General features: G+C 49.6%; 1 protein-coding gene across 1 annotated transcript; it reads left to right on the plus strand.

Moving 5' to 3' along the window:
• Nucleotides 1-1,022: 1,022 nt before the first annotated feature.
• On the plus strand, nucleotides 1,023-20,628 carry SPINT1 (serine peptidase inhibitor, Kunitz type 1). Its single transcript, XM_061343448.1, has 10 exons — nucleotides 1,023-1,687; nucleotides 9,903-10,054; nucleotides 12,101-12,239; nucleotides 13,274-13,444; nucleotides 13,990-14,016; nucleotides 14,917-15,042; nucleotides 15,931-15,981; nucleotides 16,603-16,773; nucleotides 17,482-17,538; nucleotides 18,649-20,628. Exons 1-10 carry the CDS (start codon nucleotides 1,258-1,260, stop codon nucleotides 18,840-18,842), a joined length of 1,518 nt encoding a protein of 505 aa, XP_061199432.1. The 5' UTR covers nucleotides 1,023-1,257; the 3' UTR covers nucleotides 18,843-20,628.
• The last annotated feature ends 3,142 nt before the right edge of the window (nucleotides 20,629-23,770 follow it).

A 23,770-nucleotide genomic window follows, 5' to 3' on the forward strand; every position in this document is an offset into this window, starting at 1 on the left:
AAAATCATGAGAGGTACTGAAAAATAATATTCCCATAACACTATGTTCCCATAGTGTTTGTCTGTGACAGCCAGGAGAAGGAAACATGTCTCTAAGGGCTCTCAATAAATCCCATCAGGATACACAAGGCTGGATTATCAGCAAGAACTGAAATGCTGGACATCAGAATGGTCCCCAAAAGAGCAAAGCTGCCGCTGTTTGATGCAGAGCTGCTGCTCACCATCTCTTTTCAAAGACACACCACATGAAACCACCTCACATTCACTGCTGTTGCTTTAAATGATGCCATATTTCATTACAAATAGTGTCCAAGCACATTACAAGCACTCCCTGCCTTCCTAAGGACTACGGCAGAGGGATAAGAAGTTTATCCAGGGGCTGTAGGGCTGTTTACAGTCAGACGGGGGTGGACAACACTGCTGTGTCTGTTGAACTGTTAATTTGAGCATGAACCTGCGAGTAGAAGCAGGAAAGGAGAAAATACATGGACGTTATGGCAGGCAGCAGGGCACTACCAACAGACCACAACTGATCTGTATGACATGAAGTCAAATGTTGCCCACCAGCTGCGGGTGGCTCCTGTTTTCACTGCTGCGGTGGCAGGGCAGCCCCTGGGCATGCTACCAAGTGCTTCCACTCCAAAGGAATCGTGTGTCCGAAGAGCAGGGGATTGATCCATGGTTTCAACGAGCACAAAAGCTCTCACAGCAGAGACGCAGCTGGAACGTGAGTGCCACTGCTGGAGGCGGACTCCCCAGCTTTGGGTGCACCCTGAACACGGGGATGCAGCCAGGCGATACGGCCGGTGGGATGCTCATCCCGAGTGGGTGCCTACACCTGCGTGCGCTTGCTTCCCATAGGAGGAATCCTGCGCTCCCTTCACACAGTGGAAGCCGGTATCAGCCCCGCTCTCCTCCCCTTCCTCTTACGCCACTCAGCTCGCAGGGGAGTGCCTTGGTTTTTCCCCCTCTCCCGGGGAGTTGGTTTTCACTTCCTGCGCTCCCCGGGCCTTTGTCTGCTCTGGATGCAGCCGAGAGCACACCTGAGGGGTGAGGCACAGGGGGGACGAGGCGGACACCCCGCTCCCAGCATCGGAGCCCAGGTAGGGGACTGAGAGCCTGTACCTGGGGATGTGTTGCTGGGTGGGGGGACGCATTAGCCCCGCATCTGGACACCGTCCCGCTCAGCGTCATCTCTCTTCTCCCTTCTTTCAGGAAGGGATTAAGGCCTCAAGGTGCTGAGGATCGGGGCGCCAAGATGGCCAAAGGGAGCCCAGGTCCGCACTTTGTGCTCTGGGTCTGCTTGGTGCTGGCGGTGGACTATGGAGAAGGGCAGGAGGGAAAACCCTTCGGTGAAACGTGCCTGGAGGACTTCAGGGCAGGAATGACGGATTTGGTGCTGGATACAGACGCCTCTGTCCAGAATGGAGCCACCTTCCTGTCTTCCCCCATGGCCCGCCGGAGGAGGGACTGCATAAGAGCCTGCTGCAGGGATCCTGCTTGTAACCTGGCTCTTGTGGAGCAGGACCCGGGCACTGAGGAAGACCACATCCGGGGCTGCTTCCTCCTCAACTGCCTCTACGAGCAGGCTTTTGTGTGCAGGTTTGCCAGGAAGATCGGCTTCCTCAACTTCCTGAGGAAGGACGTGTACGATTCCTACCTGGCAATGCAGGATCACAGGTCGAACGGTAAGGTGTCCCTAATGGATGTGCAAACCGGGGCTGGAAAAGCGTTAATGGCCACTGGTGCCAGCGCCTCCAACTGTCATTTGTGCTGCTAAAGGATAAAGCAGTGTTAAAGATGGGGTTTCTGTATAGGAAATGATCTGTTTCTGTGGTCTTCTGCCATAGAAGTTTTCCCTAATTAAGAGCTGTGCCTCAGTTTACCTATTAGTGAATGGAGAGGGAATTCTCCTTTTACCTGTTTGAAGCGGGTGAAGTGATTCTTTACCGAATGCAAGCTGGGTTTTGATACTCGTAGATAAAAACGAGTTGTTTCCCTTCTCCCTCCCACCAGGCCTTGGAGGCTGGAAAGGGAAATCCTCTCAAAATCCACACATCCCCGCGTTTTAAAGGGCTGCCTTAACCCCGTAATTGCTCAGGGGCTGGAGGCAGGACGCGAGCCACTTACCTCTCCTTTAGCCACAGCCTCAGCGCGGTGAGCGGCAGCCTGATGGGGAGGTGTCTCCGTATCGCTGCTTGTTGAGGCTGGGGTTTGCTGCTGGGGGAGGCTGATAGGAAACTTCCCATTTGGAGGTGGGTTTCTCTTCCCTTCTGGTTCCCTGCACGCAGACCCACAAAACCAGGCGGAAAACAAGCTGATGCGGAGCTGGCTGTCTCCAAAGCAATGCGGTGTGTTCAGAAACCCTGAAACCACGGCAAGTCCTCTTTTTGCCCCCTTCTTCCATGTTTCAGAGGAAGCATAGCAAGGCTGGGGTGTCTCTGGTGTGGCTGGGACTTTGCCAGCCATACCCAGTTTATTGTATGTTGATGCTTGGGCAGGGCTGTATGGGTATATCTGGGTATGTATCTGGGCTGTATGGGTGTATCAGGGGATATGTATACCTCCTCATACCCCTTCCCAGCCCAGCCTTGGTGGGGAAGGGATCTGTGATGACGACTAGGGGAGTGGACACATGGGTTTGGGCTCTATGGCATGAGCTGAATAGGTCTTTGATCTTCTGCTGGGACATGCCAGCGTGTGAGCCTTGGAGGCGTGCAGTGGCACCAAACTCCACACTGACCACTTTGTCCATCCTGAGTAGCAGTGCGGGGCTTTTGGCTCCTATGGAGCCACCCTTGGGTGTCACTGGTTTGAAGAGGGATGTGGCAGAGGTATCCTTTTGTCCTCTCTCTCTCTCCTAGTTGCTTCCCACCAGATTTTAGGGCCTTCTAGTAAATCTCTCCCTCACAGTTGCAGTAGTTCTGTGTCTTCAGTGCAGGCTTAAAATCCTTTCCACGTGAGGAAGTAAAGCCCACATTGCCAGGACTGGAGGTGGCATGCTGGCAGCTGCTTGCATTTCTACATGCTTTGTTGTAGGAGGAAAAAGGAATGCATCATCCCCAGTACATCCTGATTTCACAAGATTAGATCAGAATACAGTGTAGTGTTGAGCAATTCAGCCTCTTCATCTCTGTGGACCAGCACCTTGTACCAGGAGACTGCAACCCGCTTCTCCCTTGGCTGGTCCCAGGGCCTGGCATGGCATGTGTGGGGATCCTAGAAGTGTCCCTGGTTCACTGTGCTCCACGTGCCACCAGCAGTGCTGTATTCCCCAATCCATGGCACCTACCTGGAGCATCCCAGCCGCTGACAGCCGATGCTGCCTTGAGAACCATCCCCATAATGCTGCTTTCACAGATGCTGGGATGACAGTGGTGGAGCTGGAAAACCCTGGAAGGCGTATGAGTGAGAAGTGGGAAACATACCAGAAATGCTGCTGGGGATACTCTGCAAGGCAGGTGTACCCTTTGCTCACATGCCATGATAGCTGTGGGTGTAGGAAGGGCTTGGTCCCTTCTACACCCTGTGTTGGCACTCTCGGAGGGTGAAGGGTGCCAGGCTGCAGTAACAGACACTAGGAAGCTTGCTGCAGTGTTCATACTGTGCTTCGATGGGAAATGGGCTTCCCTCCTCTCCTGAAATTCTTGGGCATTGTCTTTGATACCCAAAGCTTTCTGAATCACCCTGAATGACATCAAAGGGCTGGTAGGAAAAGAGATAGAGGATAATTAGTTCATTAATCCAGAGATGCAAAAGGTTTATTTTACTGGAGAAATAGCAAATAATAACAAGGGCCAAATCAGACCCCATGAATTGGGACCTCCTTCCTACAGCAGCTGAGAACTTCAGAATGCTGGCCTTGATTTTGATTCAGATCCAAACAAAAAGATCCAAACCCCAAGCCCCTGGGGCATGATGCTGGAATTGGGTCTGGGCAGGAGGAATGGGCCTGGATGGGCAGGAAGGTGGGAGCCTGGCTGGCACCTAGAAGAGGGAAAGGGCACAAAGGTGCAGGAGGCCAAATGAAGGAGCCTCTTGGCCACCGAGTGTGTCCACTCAGCAGCATAAGGAAGCTGTATGGCACTTCTGCTTCCAGACCTTTTGAGGGTGCCTGAAGAAATAAGGAAACTGGTTTTGGAATGTCAGGTTTTCCTCCTAAATGTTTACAGGCAAAAAAGTCTTGGGCCAGGTTTTGGGCTGGAGACAGAACTGTCTGATCTTCCTGCTGTTGTGCTGTATCGCTGTTAAAATGCAAAGCTCTGTGGCTGCTCTGGAGCCTAAGTTACTGTCAACCCCTTGAGACTGGCTCTAAAGGTCTGCAGGAAGCTTATATCCTGCTCTATCATCCATCCCTTTCATTATATGCTGCTCTCTGGGGTCCTAGGAGCCTTTAGGCTATGTCCATGTGGCGATGTCCTCTGCAGTAATGAGGATTAAAAGCATGTTTTTTCTAGTGAATGATGAAATATATCTTTAGTGACCCCAGTGGGTGACATGAAACAAGAGAGCCACACATTGCAAGACCCTCACTACTACAGGGAGCAGACCTGTTGAATTGGGAGGTTTATATATGTTCAGGAGGAGACTGAAGGACACTTGAAAGAGAAAGCACAGCTGCAGGCTGCTGAACAGGGCAGATTTGGAGTGTTTCTGGAGCTGATAGAAGTAGCTGAAACCAGGGACAGTGTGAAGGGGGATGCACTCTGTACGTTTGCTTTCGCTCCACAGTGGGACTGCTGGCAATGGAACACAGGAACAGAAACACCCTTGCTCTAACCCGCTATGGCCAACCTAGGGGTAGAAGCAACGATGAATGCACCTGAAATCTGGCTTCTGCACATCCTCTGAGTGGTTTTTCAGTGTTCTAGAGAAGCTCTCAAGAGCTTCTGAGTCATTTATGAGCCGGTGATGACAGCTTGGCTGTGTCTTTCTCTGTTCCAGCTAACGTAGAGCCCCAAGTCTCTGATGTTGTTGTTAAAAGGCACCATCCTCTTAAATGATTCCCCAGCCTGAACTTTGGTGCGAGTTTTCTGCCTGGCTCATTCGGGAGGGGCAGGCTCACCAGGCACTTTATTGGTAATAATGGAGCCCGGTGTTTAAGTAACTACCCCGAGCTTATTCTGGTCTGGGCAAACCAGTTCTGGGTGTGAAGCTGGAAAATAACCTCCCTGAACCTTTGTCCGTTTCTTGAACTGAGCCTTTTGTGGTGGTTGTGAAATGCTTGGTGACATCCTCCTCCTGCTGAATTCAGGGCTTTTGAGTGGGAGATGGGAAGCACTGGGGATGTGTTCAGGATGTGTCTGCTGCTGCCTTACCATAGGACATAGAATGGTTTGGGTTGGAAAGGACCTAAAGAGCATCCAGTTACAACCCCTCTGCCATGGGCAGGGACACCTCACACTAAACCATGTCACCCAAGGCTCTGTTCAACCTGGCCTTGAACACCTCCAGGGATGGAGCATTCACAGTTTCCCTGGGCAACCCATTCCAGTGCCTCACCACCCTTACAGTAAAGAGCTTCTTCCTTATATCCAATCTAAACTTCCCCTGTTTAAGTTTTAACCCATCACCCCTTGTCCTATCACTACAGTTCCTAATGAAGAGAACTCCCCAGGTTTGAAGCTCATCCCTCTTCATGCTTGGTCCCATGATGTTTCCTGTTCTATAGGCACAGTGCAGCTAAAACAAGCAGTGCTTGGATCCTGGCTGGGGCTGAGACAGGTCCCAACACTGATTTCCCCTTGTCTGGTGCTGCTCAGTCCTGAGCCAGCTGCTCATCCTCCAGCATCCATGTGTAGCCAGGAGAGGTTGGAACTGCACATTCAGTTTAAGCTGAAACAGGGTAGGTTTAGATCAGATATTAGGAACAAATTCTTCCCCGTGAGGGTGGTGAGGCCCTGGCACAGGGTGCCCAGAGAAGCTGTGGAATTCACGTGCAGGGAGATTCCTGTTTGCATGCAGAATTCACTGAAGTGCCGCCTGTTGTGAATACTTCACATCTTATCTCTGGAGCTGTTTAAGGAGACCGGAGGAACAAACCAATTGTCAGGGAATGGCATGGAGACCATTTAGTGGGAGAATCTTTCCCTCTGCCCACTAAAGCAGATCAAACTGGTTTCCCATGCCCTGAGGAAGGATGGAAGGAGCCTGGCAGCAGCAACAAGTTGCCTTATGCTGAAAACACAACCCATTCAGTCATGCTGTGCTGTTTTGGAGAGGTGAAGTTGACCTGCTATGTGCACCTCTTACAAACCGCTATAGAAACCTCTAGTAGCTGAAGCCAAGAGCTGCTCGGCTCTGCATGAGTTGTCAGAAAACTGCATGGCTTTATCATGACTGTATTTGCTGCCCATCCAGAATGAATCCTTATGGAAGGAGCCTGTATTTCTCTTTCTCGTTTGTTGCATTGCCTTGTTCCCACCTCCCTCTCCCCCTCCTCAGGCAAATTAACAGCGCAGCAGCATCATCACCCTTATTACCTTTGCCTGTTGCAATGGAGAGTTTTCTAGTGTTGGTGGGCACGATTTGAATGAACGCTCCCTGAAAGCTGTTCACTTCTGAATGACTTCCCTGCGAGCATCACAAGAGCAGAGCTTCAGCCTTTGCTTCTCCTGCCTCTGCCCACCTCCTCTTGCAGCAGGCCGGCTCAGCTGGCTTCTGACCCTTGGAATCTCTGAGGTTGTGTGTCTCATGGGTGCTGGAATTCGGGTGGCCTCATTTCTGCTCCTGTCTGCTTTGAGCAGTGGCTGTTGTGCCCAGTGAGGTCCTTGCTTCACAGTGCTGCAGACAACAGTGGGCCCCTCGGTGACCATGAGAAAGCTTTCCAGCTCTTTCTGGTGACAACCTCAAATCATTCTCAGGTATTTTCAAGCATTGCTTTATAGCCTCAAGTACTCAGGGTTCATCTGCATGAGCTTTGGAATGGAGGAGATCTGGTTTTCTGTGAATCTGTCTCCAGGGCATCTGAGCTCTAAAAGAGAAATCTCCATACTGAAAGCAAAGGCTTCCTGCTGCAGGATTTCACGGTGCAGGAATGCACTGTGAGCCACATCGATGTGGCTTTCACCATTCTGGATTTACTTTATCAAGCTTTTCTGCGGGATTGTAAAGAAGTTTCACCTTCCAATGCATTTTATAAATGGAAGAGGAAGTGGTCACTTAATGACATGACTCCAGGAGCATGTGTTCCACAGTAAAAGCAGGCAGTACAGAGCAGCATCGTAAAGCTTTAATCTCCCTCTTAATCACAGAGTTTTACAGCAGAAACTTTCCACAGTCAAAAGAGCATTATAGCAAAGGTAACTTTCCTTTTTCAAACAGGCTTTCAGAGCAAAACACAATGGAGAATCTCCCTTCCACAAGCAGTTTGCTGCCTCAGCACTCAGTTGTGAGGCTCAGGTGGAGAACAGCCCCATTGCCACTGAAGGCTTCGTACAGTCAGTGTAGCACAAATACTCCAAAGCCACTGAGCTTTCAGATGTCCTGAGGAGAAAAGGCAGAGACTTGAAGTCCTTCATTCCTGGAGGGATTTCCTCCTTGGCAGTCACCACAGATACGCAAATGCTGCTTCTGGAGGTGAGGAGGCTCAGGGAATTTGGCTCATCAGAGATGGGATCTGGAGAAGTTGCTGACTCATTGAGTATAGAACCAGGCTTTGCAGTCCACAACCCAGTGCAGCTGAATGGACCTGTGGAGAAGTGCTTGGTCTGCAATAAGTGTACATGTTTAAATATGGGAAGGGAAGACATGCTTTGGAGTTGGGAGTTCATGATCAGCCCCTGTGTGACTGAAGAACTGGTCTTGCCCTTGTGCAATTGCAGTCACCTCCTGGGCTCACCCTGGCAGTTGGGTGGCAGGGACCACGCAGCATTTCTCCATGGCAGGAACGTGTCCCTTTTCCAGAGCCTGTAGTGCTGTGTACAAGGTGCTCATGGGGCTGTTTTTCCCTGTTTGATTTGGAAGGTGTTGCCAACTTCAGTCCTGGCCTTTGCCTGTGAGTGTTCTGTGTGGCCACTTGTGAACAGAACAAAACTCCATGTATTTGTTCTGCTGGCCCTGTCAAAACCAAGAGGTGTCGGGCTCCCTTGGCCCTGGTGGGTGTCTTTCAGCAGCCTTTGTGCCAGGCTGAGGTAGGACCCATCCCTGTGGCATGCAGCCCTGAGGAAGGAGTGGTAGGGAGGTGTGCCTCACCCAAAGGTGAGAGGACACCAGGGTGGGCATCTCTGCTTGTCTTCTCTGTTCAGGTTCTGTTTGTGCCCAGTTGTGGGCCCCTCACTACAAGAGAGACATTGAGGTGCTGGAGTGGGTCCAGAGAAGGGCAGCGGAGCTGGTGAAGGGTCTGGAGCACAAGTGTGATGGGGAATGGCTGAGGGCACTGGGGTGTGGAGAAGAGAAGGCTCAGGGGGGACCTCACCACTCCTTGCAACTGCCTGAAAGGAGGTTGGAGTGAGGTGGAGATCAGGCCCTTCTCCCAAGTAACAAGTGATAGGACAGGAGCAGACTGCAGGGGGAACGTCAGAAGGTGGCACACACAAATCCTCCCTGATCCTGTAGCCAAACAGGCTGAGCACAATGCTCAGATGTGTGAACAAGGGAAGGTTTGTTTCCCCTGTGACTTCCTGGTGGCAGCAGCATTTGTAAGACCATGGCGGAATGAATGTGGCTTCAGTTGGTAAAAGATACCAGAAAACAGAAGGTTCTGGGTGGGTTTGTGATAACTGAGCTGGAATACATGTTGCAAAGCCCTCAGTCCTACTGAGTTTAGTGGTGAAGGAACTAAAAAGTAGCTTGTTTTGAATGTCATGTTTATTTATATATATGCCCTATATTAAAGGTCCCTTCAGGAGGCTGTAGCCAGAGTCAGCAGCTGATACCTGAATCCAGAAACACTCAAACAGGAAATTAGGAGCAAGTCTACAGCAGTGAAAATAATTACCTGATGGAGTAGTTTCCTAAGGGGTTTGGGCACTAATCCTCCTCCTCAGTCACAGTCAATATAACAGTGTACTGGTTGAGTGATTTATATCTAGCTTATAAATCGATGCCTTTACAAAAGACTCAGGTTGAACCTGGACATTGAATCTTGGACTTGGTACAGGCTCTACCAGGTGTAGTTTTATGGGCTCTGCAGAAAGCCCGTGATCAGAGGCACTGAGGCTGAAAGCAGTTATGAGTCAGGCTTAATGGTGTCATTGGATAGGCTGGTTATGCTGGCACAGACAGGGATCAGTTTTCATCTTTTACAGTCTGGAAACGTGTTTATGGATTGTGGAAGCTGCTGGTGAGCTAATCCATGGAATGGCACAAAAATAATGATCTCATGAATGGCATTTGTGTGCCATGGCATTTAAGCCGTGTGTGTCAGAGAATGGGGTGGAATATAAGGTGGTGGAGGGATAGTTCCCATACAAATCCTGCATTGCATAGCCTTGGTTAGGTATGCTAACACAATGCTTAGAGATGGTGGCAGGAGTGATGCAAATCAGTTCCACATTCTTCAACACTCACATAAGGTCATCTCCCTAAGTGAAGGGTGGAGATTGCCCTGTGCTGTTTTGCGAAGATGTGGTTCAACAGACAGAACTCCACGGCTGGAGCTACGGGGACACCCTCTTACAATGGTTCCTATGGGCAGAAGTGGCCAGGGAGCCAACTGGTTCAAAGGCACTGCCAGAATGGGTTGTGGCATTATGAAATTAGTGAAGGCAGTAATAACAGTATCGATTGCCTGTTGCTTGCTAAGGCTGCATGTACAGGTGTATGAAAGTGTTTTCCTTTCAGTGGTTGAAGTCTGCATTGATTTAATCTAGAAGAATCCCCCCCCCTTGTCTTCCTGTAATGGAGATATGGACGGGGCCCTTCAGCCTCTTACTCAAGCCTTATTCTACCTTTCTTCTGCAGATGACCGTCCTCCAATAGCTCGCACTGCCAAGGACATGAGGGTACAGCCAGGAGAGCCAGTGATGCTGAGAGGCATAGAGAGCACGGATGACCGAGGGATAGTGAGCTATGAATGGAAACAGGTCGTCGGCGACCCCTCCGTGGAGATGAAGGTAGGGAGCTGCAGGAAGCAAGCAGCTTGCTCAGTGTCACCTGCTTTAGGTTGGGCTCTCACAGCCACTGACTTGGAGATCACTTTGTCCTTCCCTCTTTGAGACAGTCCACCCATAAGCCTGTTCCCAAAGGCTGTGGAGCACTCCTTGTGGCTAACCCCAGCCTCTCGCACTGGGGACATGGCATTTCTTGGCCTCACCAGGTTGCAGGCTCCCTGCACCAGGATGCCATCTCAAACCTTCCTTAGCAACACCTCCTCTTCCTGGGTGGGAGTACTTAAGAGGGAAGCAGCTTTGGTGCAAGAGCTGATTCTGCTCCCAAGCTCCTGTAGTTCAATGAGGGGCCTGCCCTTACTTTTGCTCTGGTGCTTCTACTCCTCTGGGTCTGAATAATCCAGCCTCAGGATCTACTTCTGTTCTGGGTTTTTTCCTGGACTTTGCCTCTCTTTAAATCATAGTTTCCTCCTCCTATTGTATCTGAGCTGGAGCAGAAGCCACATCTCCTGACTGGCTCCAAGATCTCCAAGGTGTGAACACTGCCTATCTGATAGATGTTAAATGTGAACTGTGGCTTTAGAAGAGCCAATGATTACTGTTAAACTCGTGTGAAATGCCCTGGAAAGCCTTGGAGCTGATACAGAGATCTTGTGGCACCTTTTCGAAGAATTAGCAAATGAATGCATCAGGCCCACAACTGATTTTGAAGATGCAGTGACTAGCTGTAGGGCTCCGAGGGCACTCTGCAAACATGCAGGTGCTCCTTTCCTTGTCCCTTCCCCCATCGCAACCGAAGTAACTTGTGTGAGGGTACACAAACCAAAACCAAACTCCAAAAAGGAGTCCTCATGTATTATTCTTTGTTAACTACATTAAGATGATACATATGCAGCACTGTGTTCTCTTGAAACAAAAACAAAAAGGTAGATAGCATGGAAATAGAGGCCCAATATTGTTAGCAAATATCATAGAATAGTTAGGGTTGGAAAGGACCTTAAGATCATTCAGTTCCAACCCCCCTGCCATGGGCAGGGACACCTCACACTAAACCATGCCACCCAAGGCTCTGTCCAACCTGGCCTTGAACACTGCCAGGGATGGAGCATTAACACCTTCCGTGGACAACCCATTCCAGTGCCTCACGACCCTCACAGTAAAGAACTTCTTCCTTATATCCAATCTAAGCTTCCCCTGTTTTAAGTTTTAACCCATTACCCCTTCTCCTATCACTACAGTCCCTAATGAAGAGTCACTCTTCAGCATCCCTATAGGCCCCCTTCAGATACTGGAAGGCTGCTATGAGGTCTCCGTTCAGCCTTTGTATCAGTAATATCACAGCTTTCTATTCTGACAAAAATAATTCTCTCTCCTTTAGAAACCTCTCAGCAGGCAAAAATGTGCACTCATTTCCATCTCTAAAATGAAATATACTTAGACTGGATATAAAGAAGAAGTTCTTTACTGTAAGGGTGGTGAGGCACTGGAATGGGTTGCCCAGGGAGGTTGTGAATGCTCCATCCCTGGCAGTGTTCAAGGCCAGGTTGGACAGAGCCTTGGGTGATATGGTTTAGTGTGAGGTGTCCCTGCCCATGGCAGGGGGGTTGGAACTACATGATCTTAAGGTGCTTTCCGACCCTAACTATTCTATGATTCTATGAAAGAGTGTATATATCTTAGATACACCTGGTTTATTCCCTATGTGCTAAGTAAAGGATTCATAATAAGTTTTATTTCTTAAAAAGTAAAATAAAAACTATTTCAGTCCTCTCCAAAATTTTTTATTTTCCCTTGTGTCTTCACAATGCCCCCAAATATAAAATATCTACTTACACCTGTGGTGTTCTTCCTCACTGCTGTTCCAGCTGGGTACCAGCCCATGGATTTGGGGGGATTGTACAGCACTGAGACATGTTTCATGCCAGACATCTGCCTGGGGGTTTGTAGCCAAGCTGCTTTCTTCCTAATGCAGGAACACGGGCCTTGCGTGGCTTCACTCAGTCCCTCATTAGAGGTACTTCTTCTGCATAAGCCTTTCTTTTCCATTCTCAGAAGCACAAAGACGATCAAGTAGAAATCTCCAACCTACAGGCAGGGATTTACGTCTTCCAGCTTACTGTCACAGACACTGCACAACAGCAAGACTTCACCAACATCACCATCATGGTGCTGGATTCTGAGCAGACTGAAGGTGAGCTTAAGCCCACGGATGTCTAGATGGAGTCCCCAAGCCTGGGTGATGCTCTTCTCAGAGGAGTAGATAGGAGAAGAGCACAACCAAGAGGTTAGACTTGCATGTCAGCTTTTCCCAGTAACAGCCAGCACCTGACCAGTAGTGGAAGGTCTCCACATCCATAGTGGTTTAGGGTTTTAGCATTCCCTTGCAGAAGGGGAGCCCACAACAACCCCATCCTGTCTGCACGTCATGCCCTCTGCTGGGTGACGCCAGAGTGGCTGAAGCCTGGGGTGCAGCTGAGGGTGTAAGAGAGGAGAACCTGAAATGCCCTATTGACTCCGTGGTTTCACTGTGAAAGCCCTAATTTCCTTAAGCTGCAGGATAGGTGGAGCTGCCTGCTTGACATTCAAAGCGTCCCTGACTTTCTTTATTAATGGCTGGTTTTAATGACCAAAATGTTCAGCATCACAAGTGCATTAGGATCACAGAGTTCTTGGACAAATGGTTGATCAGTAGCTAAGCAGGAAATTTCTGCTCCTACTACAGATACCATAAAAATACAAGAACAGCCATGTCAAGTGGCACTAATGGTCTGTCCAGAATCCAGTACACTGCATTCAACAGTCACCAGAGGCTGATACTCTGGAAGGGGTACAAGAACATAGCATGCTATCAGTAATCCTTCCTATGCTTGGCTAGTGCCAAGGAATTTGTAGCTGGGAGATTTTTTTAAGCAGAAGGTGGTGTCTTTGTGTTTAATAGCCCTTTTTGACCATGTGTAATCTTTGCACAACAGCAACATCCTGAAGCTTAACTATGTGTTGTGTGGAAAAGCAGCTCCTTTTGTTTTATGGATGTGGCACCTTCTAATTTGATTTTTTGACCCTGCCTTCCATATAAGAAAATATATGCCAGGATTCCCTGCTCACCTTCTCCACGCTGCTCAGGACTTTATAACTCTTTCAGAAGGGCCTTTGGAGGAGTTTCTCCTTTGCAGATGTGAAGGCAAAGCCAGCTAACCAGAGCCTTTTGTGTTGACTTTATCATAGAGCACTGTTTGACTCCTAAGAAGGTGGGTTGGTGCCGGGGATCTTTTCCACGCTGGTTTTACAACCCGAGCCTTCAGCAGTGTGAGGAGTTCATTTTTGGTGGCTGCAAGCCCAACAAGAATAACTATTTAAGGGAAGAGGAGTGTCAACTCGCCTGCAAGAATGTTAGAGGTGAGTCTTCTTCAGAAATCAGTTCCCTCTTTCCCATAGGATTGGGATGACTCCAGAGGCAGGTACTGCAGCTTCCTGGCTGGCAGCTACTTAGAGCCCAGGGAGCTGAGGAGACCTGGCTAATTATGAATGGGGTCACTGGTGATGTATCTGACCCAGCTCCTGGAGCACTGCTTCCCTGGTCACTGTCCCTGGTGTATCTCTGGCTGCAGAAATACTCACCAAATCTTCATGTCACATCTGAAACCTAAATTCACAGGGTAGAAATGTACAGTGGAGGAGCCAGAAGTGCTTCACTCCCATTTGGGAATGGTCTAGCTTGTGGTGGGAAGTTGCCCTGTTCCTCCAGGCCTGTCTCATGTGGGTACTACTCACTGGGGTCTCCAGGTTTTGGGCATCCATATTTCCCCTCCAAAACCTCTACAGGGCTTGCTTCCAGAATATAAGCACTTCTTAGATGAGATATGAGGGCAGTATGAAGCTGATCTTGAGCTGACAAAAGGGTGTGGTGGTAAATCTGTTCTATTTTTTCCCTTGTCTCTCAGGTTCTGTTGGTGGGCGACAGCAGCCAGGTGAGCCTCCCGTACCGCTGTGTAATCCTGCTGTGAGCTCAGGCTGGGTGTTTCACGTCCATTCCTGTGGCTTTTGATTAGCACTCACTCAGTGTGGAAAGGGAGACACTGGAGACTCATGTCTTCACTACGCCTTTCACTTTCATGCCATAGGATAATTCAGGTTGGGGATTACCTCTGGAGGTCATCTGGTCCAACCCACTACTCAAAGCAGGGTCAGCGTTGAGTCACATTGGGTTGCTCAGGACTGCATCCAGTCCAGTTCTGGGTATCTGATAAAGGAGATTTTTGTTTGATCTTTGTCATAACTTTACTCTCATATTGAATCATTTTCTCTTGTCGCAACTTGTATCTGTTGCTGCTTATCCTATTACTGTGCACCTCCAAAACGAGTCTGTCTCTTGTCTGTTCCAAAACCTCACACTAGGTCTTGTGCTCCAGCCCCTTGCTGAGTCTACTGGATTCACTTGAGTACGCCAATGTTTTCTGTGCACTGGGAGGCTTGGAACTGGGCACAGTACTCAGCATTTGGGACCACCCCTGGAGCAAAGGGGAGTAACTCCATCGGTTCCTGCAGCCCAGTGTGCAGGTTTCAGTTTGGTTTTCCTAATTTAATCCCCCATGCATGGGCAGTGTCTTCATATTCTTTTGGGCAGTGTCTCTGTATTCTTCTTGAGTAGCTCATTCTTGCTTCCACTTTCTGTGTACTTCTTTTCTGAGCGGAAGCATCACTGTTCTCAGAGCAATGGTTCATTTATGCTCAGGGTGGCACTGAAACCAGAACTTAACCCATCTGTCTTTTCTTGTTTGCCAGCCCTATCAACAGCTTTTAAGTCCTTCATAAAGCATCTGTGTGGCAGGGAGGATTTTAATACTCTGTCTGAACTGTTTCTGATGCAGTGTGCAATGGGAAGTGTCAACCCCCATTCTTCAGATGCAAAGATGGTTGCTGCATTGATGCTTATCTGGAGTGTGATGAAACTCTTGACTGTGCTGATGGATCAGATGAGATGTATTGTGAACGATGTAAGTACTTCAAATTCTGTCTTAGACTACTTGGTATCTGCCTGCGGATGAGAGCAGTGTAAGTTACATTGACTTACAGGTGTTGACTCAATGCTTTTTGGTGCCTTCTGTTCTTATCTGCTGACCCTGCATTATCTCTTCCTGTGGTGTTGCATTTGCAGATTCTGCTGTCTCCTGTATCTCTGCTGACTGCAAGAGCTGATCTTCCCTCTGGGATGTTTCCTGCCTCTTAAATACTTTCCAACTCTTCTCTGCACCTGTCTGTAAGACTTCAGAGCCTGTTCTCCTCACCTCTTCCCATATTTTTCTCACCGAATGACCTTACCTGCTCTCATAGAGCTGGGAGTTGGGAAATGAAACCATGATTTCTCCCAGTCTGTCCAGTGTCACAGTGCCCTTAACATCCTCATGTTATGCTAATGTAAATGCACAGTGGTAAGCTGCCCAAGTCCATAGTCCCTCCTTCCTTCTCTTCTGATGGAGTTCCCCTAGTCTCTTTCCTATATGTGGGTGTCCTGTTGCCTTTCTAGGTTGCAAGCTTACAATTCATCCCTCTTGCCCTCTCATATCCTACACTTGTGCTCTTTCGCACTTCTGGAGTGATGCAGTTTCCCCATACTTTTTGATGGAAAAATAATAAGAAAGCAGCTTTTGTTTTCCTTAGTTCTGTCTCTGTATTTGTGGAATGGATACTGGGAATAGTTTCTCATTATTTTATTTTTCCCATGTTCCTCTCACAACTTTGAGAGAAATAATCTCTCTCTTTCCCTGGCTTGTGATAGTGGAATGTGCAGGAAAACCCTGTCTGCTCATGTCTGCATGGACAGAAGCTTTTCTTTTGCATTCAGCTGGTGGCAGAAGTTTTAACATGAAATGTTGCTCTTGCAGATGCTCGTGAGTTCAACAGACTACAGAAAATCAATGTCACACACCAGCAAGGTACGTCCCTTCCAGAGCACCTAGGCTGACATCTACCAGCTTTTGTTTTCTTCTTCAGTCTGTTGTTTCATGGTAAAACTGCTTCCTTGTATAATTCCAAAAATGGCTGGTTTTAGAAATAGCACAAACCAAAGCAGTGTGAGTGACGCAGCAATGGCATAATACCAATAATGGCATAATACAAGTAATCATACGCTTGTGCTCAGTCCCGTATCTTTGTCTTGTTTGTACCAGTGTAAACAGTGGTACTGTCACTGGGCTAAAAGAGTATATCCCAAGTGCAGAGACCTGAGATGAACTGTGGTTTCTGTGTGTCCAGGCTCTTCTTCTTCCCTTCTGCCTCCCAAAGAGGACAGATCATTCCTGCAGGAGGCTGAATCCAAGGTCCAGCACAACTGCACACTGTTCCTCTGATGTTCCTCCCTGCTAGCTGGGTTTATGGGCAGATGGCATCTCACTGTGGCAATGCCAGATTGAGCAGCTGGTAACTGGGCAGTGGGGACCTGAGATCCTCTGTTCTGGCCATAGATTTCCTCTGCCACGGTGCTTGTACTCTTCTGTTGTGAACAGAAGATGTTGCTACTCCACTTGGGCTAGAGCACATCTCCTTTGCTTTGCCAGGTCACTGTGTGGAGTTGCCTGATACTGGACAGTGCACTGAGAGCATCCCTCGCTGGTACTACAACCCGTTCTCTGAGAAATGTGACCCCTTCACCTATGGGGGCTGTGGAGGCAACAGCAACAACTTTGAAAAGGAGGACGAGTGCATGAAATCATGTTCAGGCATCACAAGTAAGCAGACATAGTGAAGGCTAGTTTTACTGATGAAATTATGAAAATCACTCCAGATTAAATTCTGTGGTCCCAAAAGAGGCAGTGATTTAGGAGCTTTCAGTCAAAGCAGCTCTGCTCACAAACCCTGGCCATCCATCACAGCATTCTTCAGTGTGACTGATGGCTTGTGTAAATACTGTGTATCTACAGCATGTTTCTGCAATGCAGCCTGTCATTTCTCAGAGCTGGAAAACATTCTGGATGTTGATGTTGAAAAAGGGACAGAAGAGGATGACAAAACTAACCAGAGATAAGGTATGGCCTCTCTAGAAAGACTAACTTTCTAGCTTGGCTCCAGTTCTCCCCAAGTGGGAGGCAAGAAATCAAGAAAATCCTCAATGACACATATTAGACTGAAGTTTTAAACGAACAAGAGGGAAAAGTTGACGCTATCAGCTTTGTATGTGTGGCTGTGGAGGCCAACAGCTGAAACAGGAGGAATTCTGCCAGACTGGACCTGTCAGGAGGCAAACTCTTGCTGCTTTTCTACAGCTACGCTGTGCCTCACAGCTTGCCCTGAGAGCTCAGTACCATGGCTGTCAAGAGGGGTGCTGTATGCATTCAGTCTTTTCAGAGCACTGGAAATACGTTCCTCAGAAACTGTCTTATCCCTTGTTCCCAACCTTCTTTGTAAAATCTTTTTCCCCCTGTCTGCTCCCAATTCAGAAGCAGATGTGATTGGCCGGAGATGGGAGTCATTTGAGGCCCAAAGCAGTCTCTTAAGTGAGTAACATTTTTTCCTACAGATCTTGCTTGTTGCTTTTATCCTGTTCTGAAAAATGTTTGATCTTTCCTTACAAATGACAGCCTTCTGTCCCAACCCCCCTTTTGAAGCTGAGGAAGCAATGTGGGATGTGTGGGATGCCAGCAGTGGCAAGAGATGCTTCTGTGTACTGTGCGTCTGTGGTCCAACTTCTCCTTTGTCTGTGACTCAGTAGCTCCTATCAGAAGCTCCTGATTCTCCTTCCATCAACTTACATGGATGTTCCACAGTTGAACATCAAAAAGTGCAAGTAGAATTCTTCCTAAGGGCCAAGTTCACCTCAGGACCACTGATTTCTGCAAAAAAAGGACCAGTGGGTATGGGAATAATGTTGGAAATCCGATGACCCTATATAACTTCCCTGCAATTGTTCTTTACAGTTGTAAAGAACACCAAAGCTATTTAAGTACAAGTTCTTAAAAGAATATCACATTAAGGTTTGTGTCCTTTCCCCACAGAGCTGTAAGGCCTCTTTCTGCAGTAGAGACCTCCTGAAAACGTACAGTTTTGTTCTTCAACCCTAGAGTTTGATTTAGTCTTCAAATTCACACCAGCTCTCAAATGCATCATGTTTGACAGTCTCCACTGATGATGCAGGAGTTTGGTTGGTTGTAAAAGAACAAATGCTCACAGCACTGCTACAAACTCTTTCCCACAAACAGCCTGTCCACCACAGCTCACTCTCACAGCCTTATCCCAACCAGGAGATGATTTCTGCAACCCCTTGGTGGCCTCCCTGTTGACATACAAAGCAAAGCCAGCGTTTTGGAAGGGCTTGATACTCTGTCGAAGTCACTGAATAGCCTTTAGAGGGCGTGTTGCATCTGGGAAATGATGGGAACCGTAATTTGGGAGAGACAGGCTGGCTATACCTTGGCCATACCCTTATGCTGTGTGGTTGTTGTCTTTCTTCTTTGCCCTGTTGAGCAATGACCACCCTGCTGTCAGGCCAGCTATTGTCCACCTCTTCTCTGCCAGCACATCTTTTGCAGTGGCTTTTGTGCTTTCTTCTTTCTGACCACTCCTGCTGCATCGAGCAGCCCTTCTAACGTGTTTGTGTAACCCCACAGGTGCTTTTGAGGTAGTGATTGCTGTGCTCCTCGGGATCTGCATCATGGTGGTCCTGGCCATCATTGGCTATTTCTTCCTGAAGAAAAGGAAGAACAGCGGCCGGCATCAGCCATCTACTGCTACCAACTCCACCCTCTCCACCACAGAGGACACTGAGCGTCTGTTTTACAGCAGTGCCACCAAACCAGTCTGACCTACAGCCTCTCCCCCTCCAGCCCAGTAATGGGGCACTCCCCAGAACTTCTGGAGTTCTGTTTTAAGACACGGGCCAGCGCCTGAAGGACGTTTTCCCTTTGAAGACATTTGTCAGGCCAAGGTCTAGCCATGATTTGGCAGTACTAGTGTTTGTGATTGTGTTGGCTAAATGGCTGCTCTGGAAAGTGGGGATCTGGGAGCATTTTGATGCTCTGTGATGTCTGTCCCTTCCTAACCTCAAACAATCCAGTGAAACTCTGAATTACATCTTACTTCCTGCTCAAACCTGGAGCACAACTCCACTCAACTTACTGAAGGACCCTGGGACTGGATCTGAGGAGCCTTTGCACTGGTGAATAGTGAAAACTCACCAGAGCTACCAAGGTTTTGTTTGCAGTGCCAATTTCTTGCACACAATCTCTTGCTTTCCTCCCTTTCCCCCAGTCCTTTGCAAGGTGGCCCTGCCTCCCAGCAGCCCTCCTAGGGTCATGGTGAGCCTTTCACTGGCTGTGAGATGCATGTAACCGTTCAGATCTGTTCCAGGGGCTCTGTGACACTCTCCAGTGGTTCCTGGTTTTGAGATGGAAGGAAGCAGAAATACCTGCTTTAATCCCTAGGCTTTGCTTTTTAACAGAAAAGCACACCTAGAGTTTTTTATGCCTGGCTGCCATGTTACAGCCTGCTGTGTATAGTACATGTCCACTATTTTCTCTCTGTGATTCGCTCTGTTTGCTTTTCCACTGTTCACTCTGAACCCAAACACATTGAGAAAATAGCTATTTATTCTCAAATGAAAGAAAAGGAATGTCCCTACTTTTCCTGCTGGTGGCAAGAGGAAGGTGGAAGGACCCAGCTCCCTCACAGTTGCATCTGTGAGGCAGCTTTGATTTTACAGTGCTCTCGTCCAAGCATATATCCAGACCCGGCTCCCTGGCATCTCCCAGAGCACAGAAGTGGGCTGGATACCCAGCTGATGTCCCCAAGCTTCCTTGCTCCTGCTGGCCTGTTCCTCCTGGTGCAAGATGAGCCCAGCCCCAGGAGGTCCAGAGCTCATCCCTGGCCCCATGGCAACATACACTTTGGCAAGGTCCATATATTCCCCCTTGGCTGTTTGCAGTGAGGTGCTTCCCATATCTGTACTGACTGGTGTACACCTATGGTTCAGGCTTGTACCTCTAGGAGCTGAGGACGTCTGCTGGGAGCAGAAGCTGCTATTTCTGAAGTACCTGGTACGCTTTATCAGCTCTGAAGTTGGCATCAATCCCCAAACTTCCAGTGCCTGCTGCTCTTGGAAAACTCATTCTGGGAAAAGAATGGGAACTGGGGGGGGGGGGGGGGGGGGGTGTATTTGCATGTGTGTGCACATGTATGTGTGTAAGAAGCATAAATCTATGTATAGACTTTAAATGCTTGGACCCTTTCAGGGCTGAGGGCACAGTGGCTCTGGAAGGCTCTGGTGTAGCCGTGCCCAGCTCAGGGCATGCTCAGGTGCAGCTTCAGGAGAGCTGCCTCATGGGGCCAGTGCCTGGGCTGGAAGGGAAGAAACCCCTGCCCCAGCCTGCTGCAATCTGACTGCATGCTTCTCCCCGTCATGGGCATCTGCATCAGTGTCCCTGGGGCTGGTCTGATTCCTCCATGGCTTTTCATGGTCTCTCTCGTATCGTTTCTTCCATCTCTCTGTTTTTCCCACAGCCTGTCATGGCCTATGCGGTAAACCTGACATCTTGATTTATGTTTTTGTGCGCTCACTCTGCTAATAAAAACGAATTGTTTGTTTTATCTGACTTGGGAGTGGTGTCTGAGAAGCAATGACCCGCACAGGGGGCAGGTACCGTTCCCATGCCTGCTATCTCGCACCCTTTCATCTGCACAGACTGCGGTAGCTCAGGGCACAGCACTGCGCTGTTAATGCAGCAGCAGCAGCTGTCCCATGGCTTGGGGAGGGCTGGGAGAGGGGGATGCAATGTGTGTGGATACAGGGAGGCAGCTAGGAGGTGAGGTGTGCTGGGAGTGAGCTCATTACACACCAAGTCACCCAGAGAGCAAGGCAGGGTGTAACTGAAACTGGGTTCCAGCTGGTCAGACTGGTTTGGGGTTTGAGTCTGAAACCAAAAGCAGACACTGTTCTTCAAACAGGAGCTGCTGTGGCTGTGTCTCCAGGCTGGTGATCACTCAGGCACTACCATGTATAGTTAGCTAGATGTAAATTGGGCTAATTGGCAATGAATATGTATGGCACCAGGCGGACCTCCACCATTGACCTGGCAGTGCTGGGCCTCCACAGCAGGCTTTCACTCCTGTGCTCCGGACTGTGGGGTGTGCTTGGTCAATACCACCTCTCCCCACTCTACACCAGCTCTCCCATCCTGCTGTTTCCAGTTATTCATGTCTGTGTTACCCCCCATGTCCCACGAGGAGCAGCTCTGCTGAGCTGGGCTCTGCTCAGGCAAAGGGGTCACCGGTGCAATGGGGTAACCCCTGGACTGGGGGTGCTATTGGAAACCAAAGCTGCTTCTCTTGATAGTCTCCAAAGGGAGAAGGTGCTGTGTGTATTGCAGTCTCTTTGGATAGAGGAAAGAGGTGGCTGGTCTCTCAAGTAACGAGTGATAGGACAAGAGAAAACAGCCTTAAACTGGGCATGGAGGAGTTTAAACTGGAGATTAGGAGCAATCTCTTCCCCAAAGGGTGCTCAGGCACTGGGGACAGGCTGCCCGGGGCAGTGGTGCAATCACCGTCCCTGGAAATGTTCACAAACCATTTACACAAGGCCCTCAGTGCCATGGGTTAATGGTGGCCTTGGCAGGGCTGGGCAACGGTTGGACTGGATGAGCTTAAGGGTCTTTTCCAACTTGGTTGATTCTGTGATCCCCTTTCACGTGAAGCACATCTTTGTGTCTCCCTGGTGGGCTCCGCAGGCCGGCCCGAGCCCTCCCTTTTGCTTTGTATCGCACTAAGCACTTTCTCCTTCACCCCAAGAAGGTGCAGGGCAGCGCGGGGGGCGGAGGGGCCGGACCCCACGGGCACCCTGCTCTGCCAGGGGAGCTGCTGCTCCGGCCGTGAGGAGGTGCCGCCATGTCGGTACCGCGCGGCCGGAGGACTCAGGCCCTGCGGCACGGAGGTGGCACCGGCGCCAGACCCCAGCACCGGGCCGTGCCACACTCCCTGCCATAGCCGCCGGCCGCCTGCGTTCCCCGGCTTGGCCGTGTGGGGTCACCCGGGCTGCGCCGGCAGCTCCGCCGTGGGGCGGATGGGGAAGGCTGCGGTGCCGCCCGGCCTCTGTTCTGCTTTCCCCGCGGGGTGAGGGGTTCTGCTCCCCGGGATTCCCGGCTCTTCAGAGCGGGTTTGTCTTCGGGACGGGAACTGGGCCCAGCTGTTGAGCCTTGCCGCAGGATGAACCCCTCCTCCTCACAAACCAGAGCTGCAGAGTGCCTTGCTGTGCCCTGGTGAAGGCACATTGAGCTGCCTTGTTTCACTGGCTGAGCCTAACACGGAGCAAAGCCCCCTATTCCCCCAACACGAAGGTGTTGGCTGTTTGGGGCAGAGCTCCCCAGGGATGTGCCTGAGCCCACCGTCCCAGTGCAGCCGTGCTCTGGTGCTGGCAGCTCCCAGGGCGCTGGAGCTGGTCCCTTGTCCTGTAGCGTCCAGGCAGCACCCTCTGCACCAAGGTCTGTGTTTCTGAGGGGGTTTGCATGGTTTATGGAGCCAGGCCTTGTCAGGCCCCAGGAGCTGCTGCCCACAAGTGCTCTGCACAAGTGCCCTGCTTTTTTGATAGCCTCCATCTCTGCAGCAGATGCCTCTCCTCCCCTCCTGATCCCCAAAGCTTTTGGCCTTGCTCTGGCTATCAGGAAGGAGGGCTTGCTTGCTTGGGTGTATGGCTGAGTTAATCCCAGTGGGCTGGAAGGGACCTCACAGGCTTTGCGTGGCTGCCGGGCTGGATGCAGGAAGCGAAGTACCCAGTGTTTCCAGCTTCCCTGTGGCCCAATGGCTCACATATAAACACAGCAGCTGGCCCGGCATGACAAGGGATGGCTCCACAGTGGCAGGACAGAATATTGTCCCTCTGCACAAAACCCACAGTGATGTGATGCTTTCCAGCCTCATTTATTGCTTAAGGAAGAAATTACTTAGGTTTTGAGGTCAAACAGTTCATTCAGGTTAAAAAGAGAGCTCTAAAGCTGTGGGGGTGGGGAGAAGGAATGGGGTTGAAGCTCTGAACAATGTAAAGAGAATTCCTTAATATCATTTCCCTTAGTGCAAGGGAGTTAGGGATGACCAGACTTGCTCCTTCTGCATCCTAAATGGAGCAGGTGCAGATTAGAAGTGCCAAAGCTAATCCGGCATGAGGTAAGCAAGCATTACTCGATCAAGTGCTGCCTGTGTGGGAAATAGGCTATGAAAACTTTCCAGGCACTCCTTTTCTTTATCCTTGAACAAATGGAGATAGAAATTGAAAATGCTCTCCCTTGGTCATCAAGAACAGAGCTGCATGTTACTGTAATAGCTTAGAGAATCATAGCATAGTGTGGGTTGGAAGGGACCTTCAAAGGTCATCTAGTCCAACCCCCAAAGGCACAGAGAAATAGTCAGCTATAGGAATTACAGCAGATCTGATCAGTTCTGCAGCATGTAAAAGGAACCTCTCTGCAAGGAAGCTTTGCTGACCAGTGTCATGGGGAAATGAGTGTTTCCTGGGCAAGGTGCCACCTGAGGCATGACAGTTTCTGTGGCCTTTAGTCAATGGTTACCTCTCTGAGATGTCCTCATCTCGCGCTGTGTCAGGAGTTTGGAAACTTACCATCAGTTCCTGTAACATCTTTAGGAGACTTTGCAATGCCAGACCCATCGTTTAATTACCATCATCACTACGTTGCTCAGAGCCAGCCTACATGAGAGGATATACAGAATGAGAGTGAGCGGCCTGTGAGG

Source organism: Neopsephotus bourkii, unplaced genomic scaffold, assembly GCF_033783945.1.
Source record: "Neopsephotus bourkii isolate Nb327-2 ecotype Australia unplaced genomic scaffold, CSIRO-AGI_Nbou_v1 NB_1825, whole genome shotgun sequence".
Classification (NCBI taxonomy): Eukaryota; Metazoa; Chordata; class Aves; order Psittaciformes; family Psittacidae; genus Neopsephotus; species Neopsephotus bourkii.

Bases quoted from the DNA above. Each gene is read 5' to 3' on its own strand.
- SPINT1 (XM_061343448.1), top strand. From the start codon at position 1,258: ATGGCCAAAGGGAGCCCAGGTCCGCACTTTGTGCTCTGGGTCTGCTTG. The intron at 12,240-13,273 runs GTGAGCTTAAGC...ACTTTATCATAG, and splicing joins GGATTCTGAGCAGACTGAAG to AGCACTGTTTGACTCCTAAG. The intron at 14,017-14,916 runs GTGAGCCTCCCG...TTTCTGATGCAG, and splicing joins TGGTGGGCGACAGCAGCCAG to TGTGCAATGGGAAGTGTCAA.